The sequence below is a fragment of the Drosophila arizonae genome, chromosome 4 (genome assembly GCF_054131065.1).
Source record: "Drosophila arizonae isolate 15081-1271.41 chromosome 4, UAZ_ARI_1.0, whole genome shotgun sequence".
In the NCBI taxonomy this organism is placed as follows: Eukaryota; Metazoa; Arthropoda; class Insecta; order Diptera; family Drosophilidae; genus Drosophila; species Drosophila arizonae.
In genome coordinates, this window is record NC_142924.1 from 8,467,195 (window position 1) to 8,487,653 (window position 20,459).

The 20,459-nt window shown below is 43.3% G+C and overlaps 4 protein-coding genes across 8 annotated transcripts; 2 read left to right on the forward strand and 2 right to left on the reverse strand.

Annotated features, from left to right (window-relative positions):
• Positions 1–61: 61 nt before the first annotated feature.
• On the forward strand, positions 62–2,264 carry LOC108614566 (uncharacterized). The gene is made up of 2 exons (XM_018008740.2): positions 62–307; positions 384–2,264. The coding sequence occupies exons 1-2, from the start codon at positions 287–289 to the stop codon at positions 1,908–1,910; spliced, it is 1,548 nt and encodes a 515-aa protein (XP_017864229.1). The 5' UTR covers positions 62–286; the 3' UTR covers positions 1,911–2,264.
• A 184-nt stretch (positions 2,265–2,448) lies between these two features.
• Positions 2,449–4,151, reverse strand: Pbgs (Porphobilinogen synthase). The gene has a single exon (XM_018008742.2). The coding sequence runs from the start codon at positions 4,085–4,087 to the stop codon at positions 3,023–3,025; it is 1,065 nt and encodes a 354-aa protein (XP_017864231.2). The 5' UTR covers positions 4,088–4,151; the 3' UTR covers positions 2,449–3,022.
• Positions 4,152–4,216: 65 nt separating this feature from the next.
• On the reverse strand, positions 4,217–9,571 carry Sms (spermine synthase). Of its 3 annotated transcripts, XM_018008767.2 has the most exons (5): positions 9,044–9,564; positions 6,360–6,468; positions 6,060–6,074; positions 5,818–5,940; positions 4,217–5,607 (listed from the first exon to the last, which is right to left on the reverse strand). In XM_018008767.2, exons 1-5 carry the CDS (start codon positions 9,326–9,328, stop codon positions 5,024–5,026), a joined length of 1,116 nt encoding a protein of 371 aa, XP_017864256.1. In that variant the 5' UTR covers positions 9,329–9,564; the 3' UTR covers positions 4,217–5,023. The 3 variants fall into 3 exon arrangements, with proteins under 3 accessions (XP_017864256.1, XP_017864257.1, XP_017864258.1); XM_018008768.2 differs by lacking the exons at positions 6,060–6,074; positions 6,360–6,468 and adding an exon at positions 7,443–7,554 and having other exon boundaries at positions 9,044–9,571; XM_018008769.2 differs by lacking the exon at positions 6,060–6,074 and having other exon boundaries at positions 9,044–9,552.
• A 130-nt stretch (positions 9,572–9,701) lies between these two features.
• INPP5E (Inositol-3-phosphate synthase) lies at positions 9,702–14,031 on the forward strand. Of its 3 annotated transcripts, none has more exons than XM_089467206.1 (6): positions 9,702–9,981; positions 10,514–10,573; positions 10,639–12,216; positions 12,279–12,939; positions 12,999–13,252; positions 13,313–14,031. In XM_089467206.1, exons 3-6 carry the CDS (start codon positions 10,946–10,948, stop codon positions 13,419–13,421), a joined length of 2,295 nt encoding a protein of 764 aa, XP_089323332.1. In that variant the 5' UTR covers positions 9,702–9,981; positions 10,514–10,573; positions 10,639–10,945; the 3' UTR covers positions 13,422–14,031. The 3 variants fall into 3 exon arrangements, with proteins under 3 accessions (XP_089323332.1, XP_017864365.1, XP_089323330.1); XM_018008876.2 differs by having other exon boundaries at positions 9,702–9,907; XM_089467204.1 differs by lacking the exon at positions 9,702–9,981 and adding an exon at positions 9,993–10,086.
• The last annotated feature ends 6,428 nt before the right edge of the window (positions 14,032–20,459 follow it).

Here is a 20,459-nt window from a genome sequence, read left to right on the forward strand (position 1 = left end):
TTTTGTATCGATATTACTTATTCCATTTTAGATACATCTGTTTTTAGTTCTTGGCGCCAATATTTACTCTGCTAATGATAAGGGCGAAGTCCGTCTGTTATTTATCGATAAATTATTGTTGGTATTTTTCGCCGAGTAACATATGTTCGTTATTCGCCGTAGCTGTTCGCTCCATTAATTCGATCAAACAGAAACAGAATTTGCACATTTTTCATTTACCCTTAAAGAAAGTTGATAAAAATGTGTCTCATTTAGCATATAATCGATCGAATATCATATTGCCATCATGGATCAGCTTCTGGAAGAGGTAAAGTATTAAGCAAATGTTTTGGGTGTGATACAGAAATTTAGCAGATTTTGTAATGCGTAAATTTTTTGTTTAGGTAAAAGCAAATGTGCAGCAGAAATTCAGTGAAATACGTGCTGCATTACATATGCGTGAAAAATTACTGCTGCGCCAACTGGAGGTAATTGCAAATACGCAACGAGAACAATCAGCGCCCGTTTACATAGAATACGACAATGAAAATAAAAATGAAAAATGCGAAGTGCGATTCGTCACGGGCGACAATGAAGAAGAGGAGAAGCTGCTAACAGCTATTCGGAGTTTTGGGCAGTTTCAACTGGACAGCAATATGCAGTTGGCGCTCCATCGGCTGCAGGACGACAGAACAGCTGGTCTGCGCAACGAGGACTACATTGAGCCGGTCGATGACCATGAGACCATGTACAAATGCCTGGAGGATCGGGTGGACAGCAGCAACTACTTCAATCTGAATGATGAGGTGCAACCAGAGGCCATTGTGGTGGACTTTTCGCGCAACAAGGCGTTGCTCGAGGACAACGCCAAGCGATCCATTATCAATATCACCTTGCAGGAAGCCAAAGATCTGATACGTCGAGCTAAAATCAAGCGCGAAACATTTGTGCCACCGCTCAATCTAGAAGAGCTGGACGACGAACTGGAATCGTCCATAGCCGACGCAGTGTCGAGTCTCGGACGCAGCTGCCCCGATCAGCCATCTGGCAAGCAGAAGCCAAAGACGCGCAAGCCACGCTTCAAACCAAAGATAACCATAAACAATTGCAATGGCACCATCAACCTGCGCAACATCTCCAGTCTCACCATCAACTGTGCCAGTGAGGATGCTGTCAGCGCTGATTTACCCCTAACCGATGGTGCTGCAGCTGCTGCTGCTGCAGCGCATACAAACTTACATCAAACGCTCTCAGCGGACTCGAGCAGCACCGCCACCGAACTATCCAGTTGCACACCTACCAGCTCCAACTACTCCAGCAATGCGAGCTCTCGTTCCCAGTCCAAGAAGCACAAAGGCGCTAAGAGAACAGACGTCAAAGAGGAACCTTTCAAAGCCAAGAAAGAACCGCATTCTGAGAGTGTGGAGAGCACGCCCACACAGCCCACCTCAACGGATACCAACGAAGTTACCTGTGACTTTTATAATCGCCTCCTAAACGAAATCAAAAAGAGTCTAAAGCAGAAGCCAACGCGCACATATGAAGCCGCACAGCAAGAGGCAGCAGCAGCCGCAGCAGCAGCAGCAACAGTCACAAGCAGCGATGCAGTGCAGCCAACTACTGTTGCAGCCGACTCCAGTTGCGAGGAGCAGAGCCGAGGAGACGGGCCGGTCCATGTCTCCAGCACGCAGGGCAGTGAGGCCAGCAAGACAACATTATCATCGCAGCTGCAGCCGGGCAAGCGATTGGTATTGAAGAACTTTGAGAATTTGAAGATTATTTTGGAGGCCAACAGCGGCGACGAGGAATCATTTCATCCGGTGCAAATTGAGCAGTGGCTGGCAGAGATTATATCTGAAACGGACCTGGAACCCATGCAAAACACGGACATACTCGAGCACAGCAAAATCCATAGCACCGAAAGCAACTGAGCGCAAAGAGTTTCAAAAAGCATCACAGTATTTCATAGATATACATAAAGCATATATATATATAATATAGTATCTGTAGATTCCTTAACTGGCATTACTCTCACATATTCACGGCTTTTGTGGTCCAAGTCTATGCATTTAAGATTTCGATATGTACCCCCCCGAAAAAACTAAAACTGAAATGTTTCATGTACTTAAACTTAGCCTGAGTACTGCTAAATGCACTTTATTTTGTGAATTCTACATCACATTCCAAGACTTAAGAATCGCACTATATATTACAATACACACTTAAGTTTAGCACCTAAGATTTAGGCCAATTTCGTTGTCACCATATTGCAAACCAAAAAAACATATTTGTATATTTCATTGGAGTGAAAGCGAAACGATTTAAGTACGCAATTCACATGTTTTCAATCCAAAAGACAAATCAAATTTCATTCACATTAACCGGTTGAAGACCAGCACAGTGGTCACTCGCTAAATATAAAACTGTTCCGTATAGATTGACGATTTGTCACAATTTCCAAAACATAAATAGTATTACACATTTTTGAATATCAATTTAATTCACTTGCTAAATAAATATAAAATTATTATTTATAAACTTCAAAGTGTTTAAAAACAAATATGAATAAAAACGTTTATCAAAAGTAAAGCTTAATGCGTAGTTTGTGAATCGCAATGTCGAATTTGTGAGTGCTCACTGTAGTAAGAATATATTTCATCATTTACTTAGGGAACGTGTCAGGCTGATTGTGCGCTAAGCTGAATTCAAATGCCAAAGTTGGACCACTCGACGCCGCGTAATGGGGTTGGTTTGCATTTGCCTTCCAAATATGCCTGACTGATAAGCATATTGAATGTTGAATGGCAAACGAATAGTATAGAATATCGCTTATTGTCTATGTACATATGTATAGCAATGAATAAGGTACTCAATTTGTCATCATGATTAGCTAAAACTGAAGTTTAAACAGAAATTGAGTCTTAAAATTGTGATTATTACTAATATTTGCACGCTTTCGTCTTAAGAACTAGAGAATTTCCTGATCCCATTTAAGTACACTTGATATGGAGGGAGCTTTACTCAGGGGCAGCCTCATCTCAACTTAAGCGGAGTTGCTGATTATGTCCAGCATGTAGGGAGTGAAATAGGTTATAATACAATCGGCGCCTGCACGCCTGAAGCCCTTCATTGCCTCCAGCACAGCATCACGGAGCGGGAAGGCGCCCGCCTTCGCTGCATGGCAGAGCATGGCATACTCCCCCGATACCTGATAGACGTACAGGGTATGGTATGGATAGGTGTCTTTGGTCTGACGCAGTATGTCCAAGTACGGCATGCCAGGCTTAACCATCAGCATGTCGGCGCCTTCACTAACATCGCGCTGTACCGCCCGCATGGCCAGGTTCCGAGACCCGCTGGGCAGCTGATAGCAACGACGATCTCCGAAGGCGGGCGCTGACTTTGCTGCTTCCCTGAAGGGACCGTAGAAGTTTGAGGCAAACTTGGCCGAGTAGGCCAGTAGTGAAACGCTGGTGAGTCCAGCGTCCACTAAAGCCTGCTTAATGGCTCGCACCCGGTTGTCCATCATGTCAGATGGGGCGACGACATGTGCACCAGCCTTACCATATGCCACAGATATTTCCGCTATGCGCTTTATACTCGGCTCGTTCTCCAAGCCATTGTCGCCCAGCAGACCGCAATGGCCATGTGACGAATACGGACAGATGCACACGTCACATGCAAGCAGCAGAGTGGGAAACCATTCTCGTAGCTTGGGCAATGCCAACACCACGGGATTCACACTCGAGTCAGCGTTCGTCGCTTGATCGTCCTTGTGCTCAGTTCCCACCACGCCAAAGAGCAACACAGAGGTCAAACCTTTTTTGACTAGCGGCTCCAAGTGCTCGCGTAATCGGTTTAGCCCGTATCGCGAAATGCCTGGCATGCTTGCAATGGGTTGCACTTCATCGTCGTTGCTGATTATGAAGACAGGATACATCAAGTTATGTGGCAGTATTTCACAGCCAGACTCCTGCAGCAGTCGTAGAGTTGGATGATGTATAGCACTATGCAGTTTGCGATCCATTTTTACTTTAATTTGTTCCGCAGCAGCGGTGCACGTCTTATGAATGAAATTGTGCTTTTCACTGAAGAGTGGAAATCGCATGTTGACCAATCGATTGCTTCAGTTAGTTGTTATCGATACTGTAATCGGAATTGTTGGCGTATCAGTGCGCGCCAAATTGAAAATGCTTTTTGTTTTCTATAGACTGAGAGCAAATATTCATAAAAAAAATTGTTTATATTGCGTACGACATTTTATTACTGTTTTTATTCAAATATATCAAGTGACATCAGCCATCAGCTACACTCCTAACACTCCATTTCTCATAAATACGCTTTAAAGTGCGTCTAATTGAAAATTTACTTGAGTTCTAATTATATATAGAATATTATGTATGTTTATGAAAATACTAGACATTAATTATAATGTTAAATAATTAAATAAGCACAAATAAATACATAACACTTTTCGCCTTCTTTTCTTCTTTCCTTTGAGCCTGACTTAGTTTTAGTTTTAAAATCAATGAACGTAAAACACAACTAAATCCTAACTTAAATTATATCAATTGGACTTTAAGTATTTGTTTTTGGTTTGGTTATCAGATGCTAGTTACAGCCCTTGGAAGTCTATTTTGTTGTTTTATTGTTTTGGGTGCTATTAGTGATGCTAAGTAGTTTCTTTGTCTTTTTGGTTACATTTGATGAATAGCCTCCACTAGGAAACCAGGGCATGATGGTAATGCACACGCTTCTTACGTCGCTTCTTGAGGGGCAAAATATTGTTGTGTAGACTCTGTGGCAGCTGCTGCGTCTTGGCAGCATGCAATATCACGGTGTAGCTGTGCAGTAACAGCGGCTCCTTGGTGCTGAGCTCAACTGGATAGATTTGTATTGTGGGTGTGAGAACAATTTGCGTGTTGGATGTAGCATTTTGGATACACGATGTGGGTGTTGTTGCTGCTGTTGTTGAGTTCGTGCTAGTTGTAAGCTGTAATTGTGGTGCTTGTCGTCGTCGCATAACTGCTTCAATTTGAGCTGGTCAAGCGAAAGTGACTTGATAGAAGAGCCATTCTTCCATGAATGACGGCACAAAAGCTTTGGTTGTAGTAAACTTAACCTTCGGCTTAAGCAATCGTAGCTGTTCCTCGAACAACTGCAACGATTCCAAGCAGCTTGTGCCATTGCCATGAGTCAGATATTTGCCATCCGGCTTGAGCAGCTGGAACGAATGCTCAAAGATAGTACGTATAAAATCCCAGCATTCGCCAATAGGTGCATCCGAAATGGGTATATCAGTTAGATCGCCAAAGACATAGTCAAACTTGCGCCCCTCCGCAATGAACTTCTTCATATAGTCCACGCAATCGCCCACTATGATCTCATATTGATCGGTTTTGCGCTTCTCCAACACATCGCCACAAATGCTGCTCAGATACTTGTTGCAGGCCTGCATAACAAGCTCATCAATTTCCAGCATGACCACATGCTTGGGCTTCTCTTTGAGCAGCTCATAGAGCAGAGCGCCATCTCCGCCGCCCAGTATACATATCTCCTTGCCCTCGTAGTTCTCAATGCCGCGGCCCATTAGGGTTTCCGTATAGATCAAATCAGATTCCGCAATATCTGCAATGGCAAAACATTAGCAACCATTAGCAGTTGATTTAATTTCAGCTCGACTGCAACAGCGACACGTGACGTGTACCAAGTAGGCCTTGACCTCAATTTGATCTGTGTGGCATGGTCCTCGACCCATGCAGGGGTTGTAAATTAACGTGCCACCATGCCACTTTGCCAACGTACCACCGCGACACCGAGTGCCTATGTGTAACTTACTCTGCAGCTCGTCTAAAATTAGCATGTTGCCCAGCGTCTTGGAGTGCAGAATTTGAATCTTCTGGAACGGCGAACGAGCCTCATAGACAAGGGTATCAATATCGTACTCAATAATGCGCTCATCTGCGAATCAATATTCAAAAGTTCACAAGGATTAAATATATTATAGACTCAGGCTGCAAGCTATTCACAACAACTGCAAACAAATAGCCTAGAGATCCTATATATACAGAACAACATACATGCATCAAAATTAACTGAAATAAAAACAGATAAATAATTAAACAAACTAAATTACAAACAAATCATACAGATAGAATACTGAACAGATAATTAAAGGCCAAATAATAATAATTGCTCAAAAGTAAATTATTCGAATCTCAAATGTAAGTATGCAACATGCCTTGTGCTTTTATCATGTATTTGTACGCAGTGCGAAAGTTGCTTTCAACTACTTATGACTTATGATTTAGCTTTTATAGTTTTGTTTTCTTATTTTGATTATTTTGTATTATGATAATAGAGTATACGGTATACGTTACCTGAGGATGGATAATACCTAGCGACATCGCCGCGCTTCAATGTTGGTATCTTTTGACCCGAAAGGGCTTGCAAACTTTTTGCTAGGGCATTTTCCAAGCGTTTGCCCTTCTGCTCAGTTGTTGAGTGGTTAATGTACATAGTGGTAGATGGAGTTGTTGTTGTTGTTGTTGTAGTTGTTTCAGTTGGTACCATGAGAGCGAGCGAGCGAACGAGCGAGCGGGGCAGGTGACACAGGTGCATTGGGCGTACGTACAATTTAATTTGGTTTACACATTTTGTTTGATTATAATTGAAGAAATTTCGATCATGGTTGTAAAAGATTGTCATAGATGATGATCATAGGCGATGATGGTGTTGATGTTCATATTGATATATTGATGTGTTGATGATGATGAAGAGAAGACCAAAGACATCGCATAGGTTTCATTTTTGTGTATTCATGGATATGAAAATAAAAAGAGTTTATAGAAAAAAATCAAAATAATTAAGAATTCTTAAAATAATTCAAATAATACGTTGATCGTTTTGATTTTAATTTAGTTACTTATTTTTTTTTTCTTTTCGGTTTCAATTCGATTTCTAGCACGACGGAACAAGCATGCAAGAACTGCCGAAATTAGAAGGCAATTGCTATAGGTAAGCTAGGCAGCAAACCAATTTATATAGTATTTTGTATATTACATGGATGTTGTGGGCTACAATGAACGAAAACGAAAACAAGAAACACTTTTGGTTGTAGTGTGAGTGACTGACAAGCCGTTTGCGAATTTATAGAGCCACACTACAATGGCTAGGGGCCGTGCAACCAAATAGTTGATGAATATGGATTTATATATTTGTCGAATCGATATATAAAGTGAATAGAAATTTGGATTGATTATAGTTGTTTTTTGCTCTGCTTGGGTTGCAAGTTTTTGGCAATTGATTTTGAAGAGAGAATTCGGTAGAGGAAGAGTAAATACAAGGATTGCGAAATTCTTTGATATAGTTTTGCATATATAACTAGCAAAAAAACTAAACTTATATGTTTTTGTTTGTTTTTTTTTTTTTTTTTTTAAATATAGTATAGATATTCGACCAACCTGAGCTAGTCATGTATATGTCAATATATCCACCACGTTTTATAGGCGGTAAATACTTGGATCGATCGGAATCTAATTTCTGACGTAGAATAAGCTCCATTGTTCGCATGGTCTGCAATTGTAATGTTTCTTATTTAAGCTTAAAGAACATGACCTAAATATTATTTACCTACTGGAGACATATCAAAGCACATAAATTGCAAATGTAAATGCTGTGATGAAGTTAATTAATTAAGCAAATCAAAAGGAAACAATAAAATACACAATTCCATTCAGGTAGGAAGAGGAAATTTCCCGCAGCCACAAACTTTTGAATCGGCCCTTGTTAGTGTGGAATATATATACATATATGTATCTAAATAAGTTTATAGCCAGCACCGCAAACAACTATTTATAGTTCAGATTGTAGATTCATACGAAAATGGTAGGTATTCCTTAGACAAGTGCAGTTTCATATGTTTTATACTACATATATACATTTCTTTAGTCGAAAGTGAATGTAATACGGTAAGCTTGAATTGCAGGCTATACTAGTGATTTGATATTGTACGTCTGTATGTACACATGTATTCGTTCTGTTCCGGTCTGATTTAGCTTACTATAAACATAAACAAAAGCTAACTTTACTGAGAAGCGCAGCTGGTCAGTGCAGAGCGAATACAAATCATTTCAAGAATTCCCACATATTTACTCAAACCTGCAAACACGTGCTTCGAAGAAGGCGAGTGAGAGAGAGAGAAAGCTAGCGAGATAGAAATCATGCTAGCTGCCGGGCCGATGGTCGCATACCCTAATCAAGATTACAAAAAGCTATCTCGCTCTTTTACGTTCAAGATTATGTGAAGACTTACAGTTTAAATGTACTAAATAAATAAATAAACATGCTATTATTACAGTATACCAATTAGATAAGCTATGATATAAGAATTACAAGTCAAGTCTATACCCATACATAGTTAAATTTTAAGGTCTTGGCCATGTGAAGCTCGAATGCCGTGAAATACGATGCGCCCATCGCCTTCCACTCCCACTTTTGAAGGGTGCAAAAACAATGTTAACGGAAAACAAGAGTGCTCTAATTCAGAATGTTCGACTAGTAGATACTCTGCACCGTAAATATGAAATGTCTAGGTCTAAAAAACTACGTCGAAATATCTATTGTTATTGATAATATGAACCCATAATGTATAATATACGCAGAGTATAAATTGCAAATATCAAGACACGACCTTTTATAGTTTATTTCGAATGTTAATAACACTAAATACCCTGAAAACCCATTTTCAGGAGGCTCTGGGTATAAAAACGGTCAAGTGCATGAGACACACCCCCGCCAAGGGGCCTCGCACACACACACATCCACACATACAGTTACGAAAAATCAATTTCACTTCCCGTTGCCGCTTTGAGCCCTTTTTGGTTCCTCTCACATACACACACACACACAAACATTTCACAGATAGTCGTAGTCTCACTGTACGCCTGTGGCCGTGATTTACTTTCACACGTGTATGTTAAAAAAAATACATATATAAATATATGTGTAGGTGCAAAATTTTGTTTCATAAAATAACTATGGTGCGTATTTTATACATACATACATCTAAGGATAAGACTGGTTCCTTTCCGGCAGCCAAGTAATACTCCACATTGATGGTTAACAAACCCTGTTGGAAGATGCGGCACGTTATAATTGTCTCCTTATTCTCGTGCAGCACCGAAAAGTATCCATTATCCATGGATTCCATAGAATAGGCAAGCTCCAATTGGGTGAACACATGTTCTAGCTCGTTGCGAACAATACGGGCCACTTCTTGGCGTTGTATTGAAGTCGCTGTTTTTCCAGCATCCAGTGTAAAATCAAAAAGTATTGTCTGGGCAGCCATGGCGAAATTGTCAGAGGTTCAACCCGCCGAATGTGCAAAATACGAATGCAGGTTTTCCTGGTGCTGGATGCGCTTTTATTCTAGCGATACGTGATTAGATCGAGTATGCCATATCGATATATTCTTGTGTGAGTAAAAAGTGTGGCCGTATGCTTTCTGAGAAATAAATGTGTTCAACTCGTAATCAGCTGTTCGATTTGTTTACCTTTTTGTTTCTTTTTTAGTTTGAAATTATAAATGAAATTGGGCCACAATCTACCTGTACCAATTAAATCTCATATAAAATATGTGAGCTACATTGACATTTCAAGGCGAACAAATTTTTATGTAAATTCTTTCGCATTTTGAATTTAATATTTGAAACAGAATTTGAACAGTATAAAAGTAATTAACATATCTATGTTAAGGCAATGTTAAGTATGCTCCCACGATAGACGATATAAAATTATGAATCTAATGCCAATGCAATCGAGGAATCGAGTAACCACTGTCAGAGTATCGAGTAACCTAAGCAAATAAACAAAATTTATTTTGCTTTAGTGATTGCGGGCACCGAACAGGCATACAATGTGCTAAAAGGTACAAGGTCGTGAAATAAAGTGTCAATGCTGCAGAGTGCCTGAACCTGAACTTGAAACAAGTTGTGACAAAAAGTGTGTGCTTGTGGTGCTGCTGTTATTGTTGTTGTTTTCTATTGCTGTTGGCCGAGACTTCGCCAGACGCCTCGCCTCATAGGCGTTCAAGGCAAAGAACTGCGGGTTCGTTTGGCGGCAACAATAGGCTGCTAATTATAAATCCCAGCATAAGAGCGCACTGGCGCACAAATCAAGTGATGTCGCTAGCAGTCTTTTTTTTTTATTATTTATTTTTTTATTTGCGCTTTCATCGTGCGTGGGCGGACGTCACAGCCGCAACATCGCAGCATGCTTTGCAGATGCCAATTTCGTTACGTCGTCGTTATATAGTTCTTTTTGTTTCACCACCCCCTTTTGTATGCTATTTGCGCGGCCTCTTTCAGCAGCCCTTGCCCGCGACTGTTGGCGCCGCCAGCATTGCTCTGGGCAACGCCAAAGCAAGCGGGCAGGGTGGATTTAAGTGTTTCGCTCCGCGACAGCTTTTTTATTACATGTGCTTACACTTTATATACACATATTGATTTTTTGCTTTTCATTTTCGCCCACACAGCTGTTTCTGCAAATTGTGGTTTTTTATGACCAGGAGAAGTCGCAGAAGTCTAAATCACAGGTGAGTTGCGTGCATGGGTAGCTATAAAAAGAAAAGTAATTATAAAATTCTCAACATATTTGTAGGCAAAGGCACAGCACAATTCGTTGCTCACCATGGGCTGAGCATAGCAGCAGGGAAACATCACATATGGAGTGCAGCCTATTCGAATTGTAGTCAGATTTTCGACACATTTTATACGCACAAGAGGCTAATTTGAAAACGCTAAATGTAAACACTATCGAAGCACAATTGAAAACATGTGATAATAGCTGATGAAGCACAGTATTACACCTGCAGAGACTTGCATGAGCAGCTAACGCCTAGGATTCCCAACAAACACAACTCGAATATAAACTTATTTACCTCACTGCATCCACACAATTGTACATCATGCAGCAGAGTGGAACTGGCAGTGAGGAGCGCATTACCGGCAGTCCACGCAGCGCACAAAAGACTAGCACCTTGTTTGGGCTGTTGAGCAAGCGGCCCAGCAAGGTGGAGCCACATCCTGTGACACCTGATTCCCCAAAATCTCAGCGACGACCAACGTCTGCTTGCGGACAATATGATGTCAGCTTTGCCAAATGCTCGGCGGAGTCGAGCAACAATCACAAGAGCCAAACGTTGCCAGCCAACGCTGCCAATTGCAATGCCACGCAGATGCTGGATAAATCGCACAGTGGACTAATAAGCTTCCATAGACGGGGCAATCCAACGTCAAAGAGCAAATCTCACACTCATCGGTATAGCGATACGGGCTCCCAAAGCGATGGCGGCGCTGACGTCGTAATGCGTCGCAAGTCGCCTAAGAAGCGTTCGCCCAATCACAATAGGTTCAGCCATCAGTTCAGCCTGTGCTGCAAGGCTGAGAAGAAGCCCATGACGCCACCGGTCTCTGTGCGCTATAATTCGATACCCGATGCCGTGGTTAATGCAACGGCAAGCAACGTGCTGCGGCGCGACAATCTGTCGCTCAGCTGGAGCATGATGGATAATTCGGGTTCGATGAATTCGCATTCAAGCGAAGGAGCTGCTTCGTATCAGCGCCCGCGACCATCGAGCGAGTGCGCCAGTGCACCCGAATCTCCAGTGGCCAGTAAAACCTTCTTTGAGCAAAGCGGCGCAAGCGCCACCGGCTCTACGCACCAGCATTTGCACTACTCTCCATCCAGTTCATCCAATAAGAGTGACACCGTGAATCGGGCACCCATTCGACCCATCGCTGTGTCTGCTTGTCGTTCACGATTGCGCCTCAAGTTGTTTCCGCCTGGTCAGGAGCTGCCGCCTCTGCATTCAGAGGAGAGTGCAGAAACTTTGAAGCGTGCCACAACGCCGCAGCACATGTCCTCGCCGAACATTGCCACACAGCCGGATACGCTGGATGTGGGCATCCAGGAGATGCCTGGTATGCGTTTCATGTCGCACGAGAACATGACGCTGCGTCGCCAAGGATCTGGCTCCAATTTGGCTCGCCAGGCATTGATGGCAGCGCAGGCATTGAATCTCATACCGGCGGACAAAGCACGGGAGCGTAGCTATCTGGACGGACGACTGGGCTCATCCTCGCTGTTGGGACCAAGCGAACTGAGTCGCGTGCTCCCCCAAAAAGAGGTCACCATATTCGTTGGCACCTGGAACATGAATGGCCACAGTCCACCCAAGTGAGTGGGAATTCCAATAAACAATATTTCCATATTTATAATTATCTATTTTTTTTTTTTAGACAAATGAACGATTTTGTGCTACCTTCGAATGTGGAACATGTGCCCGACCTGGTTGTTATGGGCACTCAGGAGTCCACGCCGGATCGTTTTGAATGGGAAGTGACGCTGCAGGAGACGCTGGGTCCGTCGCACGTGCTTTTCCATTCGACCACACTCGGCACCCTTCATCTGGCTGTCTACATGCGGCGTGATCTCATTTGGTACTGTTCGGCGCCTGAGGATGCTTCGATGTCGGTGCGCACGGGCTCGGCATTTCGTACCAAGGGCGCTGTGGCCATCTCGTTTTGCCTGTTCGGCACATCCATGCTATTCGTGACTTCCCATTTAACCGCACATCAGCAGAAGGTGAAGGAGCGTGTGTCCGATGTCAAGCGCATTATAAACGCATTGGATCTGCCCAAAAATCTGCCAAACATGCGTCACAAGAACAAGGATGTTACGCAGAACTTCGACAATGTGTTCTGGTGTGGCGACCTAAACTTTCGGCTGGGCGAGCCACGCGAGAAGCTACTCGAGTGGATACAGAATACTAAATTTCCGTTACCCTCGCATTTGCCACATGGTTACATGCACACGGATCAGCTCTCGTCGGTGCTGGCCGATGGCGCTGCCTTCCGTGGCTTCATGGAGGCAAATATTACATTTCCGCCAACATATAAGGTGAGCTTTGGAAGCGCGATGTCAACATTCAGTGTATAATTGTGTGTGCTCATTTTCAGTATGATCCTGGAAGTCAGAATTTTGATACGTCTTCTAAGCAGCGTGCGCCTGCTTATACGGATCGCATTCTCTACAAATACCGTCAGGTGCAGGGATTAGTCATACGCCGACAGAGCACTGTGCCGGGTGTATCTACGCCCACGCAGCCTTACGTCCAATGCTTGCTGTACGATTCTGTGCCGTCTATAACTACATCTGATCACAAGCCAGTGTGGGCTTTGTTTCGCACACTCATCCGTGCTGGCACCGATGCGTGAGTGGCTGCCAAATAGTTGGAAGCAACAACAACTCAAATATCTCTTCTTTCTTTCAGTATACCCCTTGCTGCTGGCCTGTTTAGTCGCGACATTTACTTGGAGGGCATGCGTCGTCGTCTGAATAATCAATATACGGGCGCCTCCGCTGTCTGTGCCATTCAGTAAAAGCAACAAAGTACTTATATATATATATATACATACATATATAATATCTAAATCTATTCAGTGAAAAATGCTAGTCATGTTAACTATACCAAATCAGCTTATAAGCTGTCCCAATGCTTTACCACGGTTGTGTGTGGCCTTTATAGCATAGTCGTTAGTTAGTCGTTAAATTCTGTAGTCGAATACCGAATACTCTACTTGATACCATGTTCGAATATATGTATATTTAGTTGATAGGCGCTGCCGTTGCCTTGAGGCCTTAATGTAAAACGTTCCTTGCGAAATAGGGGCGCAGTCATAATGGAATCTAATTATAGCCCAAGCATTAGTGTATAGGCTAGTTGAATCTATTAGCTAATAATTTAGTGCAAATATAAATGAAGTGAAAAGTTGAATGTGAATAATATTAAATAGCAGTAAATATACATACATATACATATAAATATTTAATAGTATTGTGCGAACAACAGTTGTTAATTGTTATATTTATAATTAAGTATATATTTATGATTTGAAGCTTGTTGAATTTTTGTTGTTTTAAGTTTGCTCTGCTAAAACGTTGAATTTATTATTTATTATAATATATATATATATTTATTTTGTATCTATATATTTAGTTTATCTTTAATATGTGCATTAACATTTTGCCATTGCAATAACAGCTATTGGCAGTGGGGCGACGGCCCTCGACAAAGCGAAACTCATAAGCGGAGCCCATGAGAGCAAACCAACAGGCAAGCAGGCTGGCAGGCAGGCAGGCAGGATGTGCCCGCGGCTGGCACTCGACTGTGCAGCCGCTCGTTTATTTACCCAAAAAATGCGCCAAAAAGGCCAACATCAGCAGCCGGAGTCGCATGTGCCCCTTGAGCCCCCTGCTCCCCTGGCTGCGTCCAGCATGCAGCAATTCAAACCGTAAAGCCCTCTCCGCACACACGCAAATATGTTAAACTTTTGACCAATTTCAACTCGAGTTGGATGCCGCTGGTGAGCGACCGTTGGACGCGCTGCAATTTATTGCCATGGCGATTGGTATCGGCCGATGCTGGCAGCATCGACATCGGTAACGACATCCATGTCCCATAAGTAGCCCCGCGGTGCTGCAGCCGGAACAGTTCGGTTGTGGTTATGACCATGTGGATGCCCCTATGTGTGTGTGTGTGCGAGTGTGTGTGCTTGCACTCTTGTCAGTGCGTCTCGGTGTCATCCAATTGACCAAAATCATTGAAGGGCCCCAGCGCGGTCCAGGATGAGTCAAGTGGCTGTGTATTGGCCAGTCTGTGTGCCGCGGCTCCAGCCCTCAACAAACCCAAAAAAAAGAGGAAAAATACGAGCAAAACGAGGAAGAATAAGAGCAGCAACAATAACCGTTTTGTTTATTGCAATTTCTGCGCTGCGGTTGCCATTTGGCAGTTGCTGCTAGCGAAATTCATAAAGTTTGTGCCTACTTTTCAAAGTGGGTTTGGGGCGATGCCCGAAATTAGTTTTTTGCAGCTCAGCTGGGAATGCATTTCACATATTTGTATCACATATATTTATTATATAAATGCTGCAATGCTGGCTAGTTATTGTTGAGCCAACAATTTTGCAAACTCATTTCCGTTGCTCGCATCGCACGTACGAAAAATTAACCGCAATATTTGAAATTATATTAACATTGAAGTCAGCCAACTTGGCGCATAAAAACTGTGTGCCTGTGTACTTCTGTATGTGTGTGTGTGCTGCACATTAATATCCTGTGCGCACTCGTACGTGTTAATATGACTTTATGACTTCATATGTGTCCATATTTTTTGTCGTCTCTTTTGGCGCTTCACACTAAAAAGTTTTATTGTTAGTTACGCCGCTCTGCCACTGCTGCTGCCAGCATCAAAGCAACAATTTTTATTCAAAGTGTTGGAAGATGCACAAATTATTAAAATTTCGCATGTGCCACCCCTTTGGGAGCCTAAGTACCTTCTGCCATGGCTGCATTCACTGCATATATATCAGGCACTCGCATCGTCAGACAGTTGAATTCTTGATATGTAACTGCAGAATGGCAAGAGGGATAACGATGTGGATTATGATGGACTGACTGACACGCTCACTGTGAAAGCAAGTGAGCTATTATTCTATGGAAAATGTCGAATGAATATGGCTCTGTTCTATATGAAATCCCAATCATAGAAAACGTCAGTCTCTTTCGGATTCTTCAGCCCTAAAAAGTATGCTATATATTTTGTAAATGCTCATCTCAATCCAATATTTATTTATTTTATTACTTATTGCACACATATGCATTAGCTATCACTGTGTTTCAATGGGTATCCTATCTCAGGTCATTTCGGTGCTGTCAGATCGTTAACAATGAAAAGATGCTGCAGTTAAGCAGCGCTCATTGCTGCCGGCGTTCCCATTTTCCATATGGGTTTTTGGGTAGGGCCGCCATCTGCCACTTGGCAGTCGCCGAAGCCACTTGAAAGCTTATTGTACATTTCAAACAACTCTATTACGAATATTTTTCATATTTTCTGCGCAGCAGAGGAAAAAAAAAAATAAAAGAAGAAAAGTTAACATTAAACGTGGCGAAAGGCCGAAAAGCCAGAGCACGAAACAGCATCGCTGGATGGAGGGGGCTTGGGACTGGGGACTGGAGGCAGAGCCAGTGGCAGCGGCAGTGCCACAGATTGGGGCTAGAGAAGCAAGTAATTCGCATGCGGCACGTTACATTCTCGCAATAAAAAATGAAAACCGTTTTGCATGCATGTGCCGGCGTCTCCGATGTGTGTGAGTGCAAAAAGTAATAAATGTACGTGCCTTACTAAAGCACAACAACAACAACAACAACAGCAATGACAATACCAACAAGAGCAATAGCAATGGCAGCAACAATGGAAACTACACACGCACTCATACTAACGCATACGTGTAAATTTAGAGCCAAAAAGATGGCGCGCTTCCGTTTCCGCTTTTACTCGCTCGCACATGTCACGCTGCATGCAAATGCACGCATGTCCGCGGCTGTACATGTATGTATGACTTTTAGCTAGTCGAGCGTACAATAAATGCAATAAAAATAAACTACAATTTTCTTTGACTACTCTTGCAGTAGTTATGCAGCGTATAGCTTTAGATGCGCCCCTCTGTCACACCCCCTCACAGCAACGTCGCATGCCCCACAGCCAGATACACATTACTTTCTATTATGCGCATTCTTTTCCTTTGCGTTTTTTTTTTGTGCTTCGCTTTGGAGTGGGCGCTCTGTGGGGGGCAGCTGGGCGGGAGGGGCTACTGGGCTGGGCGATGGGGGTCGTGCGCTTTCGCGTTTGAAGTAGCTTTGGATTGTATAAAAGTAACCATAGCTACCATAATTTAATGAAAACATAATCTGCATGCATAAAAAACGCACAAACTCATGCTGATATCGCGAGAGTGGCAGAGACAGTGGGATAGGGAGAGAGTGGGAGAGCGAGAGGGGCGACGGCAAGCGCACGGCAAATATTTTATTAAATGCGTACCTGTTTTTTTTATCATATTTTTTTTTTTAGAGATTCCACGACTGTTTGCTAACCGAATATTGTTTTCTTTACGCTTGATTGCAATTCCGAATTGCATATCTTCAAGACGGCTGAAATCGACCAAGGAGGCATAGGAGTAAGCAAAGATGGTAAAGGTTTTGACGCAGGTTTCCAGCCGACTATAAAGGAGTATACTGCATATGATCAGACTGTAAGCGGGCAGACTAGAAAGGCTCAGACTGTAAAGTAACAGACAGTAAAGGAGCAGACTGTAAAGTAACAGACTGTTAAGTAGCAGACTGTAAAATAAAGGTGCGGAAAAGCAACAGACTGTAAAGGATGGCCTATGAGCTGCCAAACTGATCGAGATTGCATCTGTGGAGGAGTTAAGTTCTACTTGGATGTTCACATACAGCAAATATATTAAACGAAATTTAATAAAAAATAGAAAAGGAATGAATCAAGCTTAAAGTACCAAACTCAGTCAGAGTAATTTAAAACAGTCAGCCACTTACTCTCATTTGCCTCTATAGAGTCCGATGTCTTCTGTTTCTTTGTTTATTGTTTTACATGCATATAGTATGATCAATAAACAATAAACTGTGCTTTGTACCTCCATTCATTCCGTCGACATCTTACGCATACAAAATTGGCATTTTATTAGCTGTGAGCTCAGACGCTTTGCCAGCTACTCAAAGACAAGCCGAGGCAGGCATTTCCAAGTATCTGGTTTCGTTTAATTCCAATTTTTTTCCGCTCGCTTCTCAATTTCCTATTTTTAATTTTTCCGCGTAGATTTTGATGGGGTTTTCCATTTTGCCCGCCGCGCTGTTGGGCACAACAATAACTTGAGCAGCTCGACTTGAGTAGCTCGCAGAAAAGTTTCCAAGACAACTCCTTTAGTGGCAGCGCAGTATCTGCAGAAGGCAAAGGAGAAGAAAAAAACAAGCAAGAAGGACTTGCTAAATATCCTTTAGCCTTTGCGAAATCAGTAAAGCGCAAAGGACCACTTGTGAATACGCTTTGATGCGCGCGGCTTTGAGTGCGAGTGTGACTGCCGGCGCCGTCTTGCCAAGGCTCAGAAGCAAGTGCAGGACGATGGCGACCGTGCCAACGGGGGCGGGGAGGGGTAGGGCTGCGAGGGCTTGAGCTGCGCCTGGAATTATACCTCACTCTTTCGACCCGCAGCGAGTGCTTGATATTTATTTTGAGTTGGCTTTCAGCGCTGCCTTTGTTGCTGCGGCTGTGTTGGCATCAAGTATTTCGTGAGTAGCGCAAAATACGCGAGCGCGAAATGTAATAAAAACATTTTTTGCAGCACACCAACAACAGCAACGGCGACGGCAACGGCAGCGGGAAAGGCGACAGCAGTTGGACAGCCAACATCTTATTTTTTTTTTTTTTTTATTCCATCGTCCTACTAAAGCCGATTTCTATTACTGCTTGGAGCTACTAAAGCTCGTCGTAGTCAGCGGGGCAGCTGCTGCTGCTGCTGCTGCTGCTGCTGTTGGTTCTGGTTCAAAAGTATCTACAAGATATTTTTAATACATGCACGCGAGTTAGCTCGCTTGCATACATATACTTCCACGTATATACATATGTATGTATGTGCGTGCTAAATTTGTTGCTTTTATTGGCAGCATAATGAAAAACATTCCTCTTACATACACACACAAATATGTAATGCATTTAGTATTTTTGTATTTAGGTTTCCTTTTCGTTCTTTTTCGAGATACGAAATTTCGAAATGTGCTGCAACATTTTACTTTAAATATTTATAGACAGCATTTGCATATTTGCAGGCGTTACGCCCCCTTTAGAAACATGATGTTGCCTCATTTGCATTTGGCTTCTGACCCGACTAGGCCAGGCCAGGCCAGGGCAGGGCAGGCGCAAAAGTCAATCTGCAGTGAACTGTGGCCACAGATACTTTCATTTTCGTAAACTACGCCTCTTTGATGTCTGTCATGTTAACTGGTTTCAGCCTGATGCCAGATTCGACACCCCCTCAGTCAAATCGTGAGTGTAAGTTGTTGCCACCAATTTCAAAAGATTTTGCAATTCAAATTATCTGCTGGCAACTGGGGGAGTGGGGATAGCTAAGGGTTGGGGCTAGGATCAGGGTTGGCCTGGGTATTGTTAGCCAGCTGCTGGCGTGGGTGTTGTGGCATATGGCAGTGCTTAAGAAACGCTTTTTCTCATTAGTCCACTTATTGGCCACTTTAACGCCTATTGGAAACTCATTAGTTGTTTCGATTAGGCCCAGTTTAAACTAATAATGTTGGCCCGGCCAGTGCTTGGCTATCAATTGAAAAATTTTCATTTATGACAAAGTGAGGGCGGGAGAGAGAGAGAGAGAGAGAGAGACGATGTTGGTAGACAAGTGGCTCGGCACTTGCAACCAATTACACCGTCCAGGCGCAAAACCAATCTCAATCTAAGGCATCAAGTAGACAAATATAGACTATGCCTGCTACGCACTGACTAGTTTCAGTGGGCGTGTGTGTGTGTGTTCGTTCGATTGTAGTCTCCATTTGGTATTCAAAAACAGTGCGTCTGTGTGATTTGACGCATATTTGCCAAGCCCACACAGTTGGCAGACAAGTGAGCTACAAATGTAGCTGCGAGATACATTTAAGGCCAGCCAGGCAGCCAGCCAGCCAGTCAGCCAGCCAGCCAGCGTCAGCCTGCGCTCGAAAACTGAAGCACACGCACACACACACAATTGCTTCATTTTGCAAAAGGCTTTTATTAAACCAGAAACGAACTCAAGCCCAGCTAAAAGCTAAAACCATGGCAAACCTTTTGTCGATAAAGATGACTAGCTCGCAAGGCAGGCGGGGCAGGCGGGGCAGGCGGGGCAGGCGAGGCTATTGGGTGGCTGGCATTCTGGCAACGGCTGCGTCTATGGCTGCCATTGCGGCTGTTGCCAGCCTCGAAGGCAGGCAGGCAGGCGGGGGGCAGGCAGGCAATCGAAGTGTTGGCTGTGCATGTGCCTGTGCCTGTGCCTGTGTCTGTGCCTGTGCGTGCCTAGTTATGGTAAATATTCATATTTGTAACGTATGCACAATGTGTTGAAATTAGCATTTATGAATTTTGTGCCAAATGTCGAAATGGAACTGAAACAGACGTCGCAGCCGAAATGCTCCTTTGTACTTACTTATGTGCCACCACAAACACTAAAGCGAGTACACTTACACACACACAGCCACACACACACGCACACATCAAATGAGTTGGGCCACTCATTTACCGCCCCGTTTGCCGGCTGCATTATGCGCCAGATTCTTGGTTATGGCTTTTGTGGCTCCTTTTGGGCACAGAAACGGTCCTTTGAGCCAACCATTTGCATTTAGATTGCGTCGGCAAACTGTGCAGCCAGAACCTGTCGTCCGGCCATCGACATCGACGGGTGACATCTGCGCCTTATGATTGCTGCCTGCCAAGCCGTAGGCCCGGCAACAGCTCCACAACCGGACGCAGTTCATGTTACGGACTTCGATTAACATAATTATGAGCGCAAACTTTAAACTTTGTCACG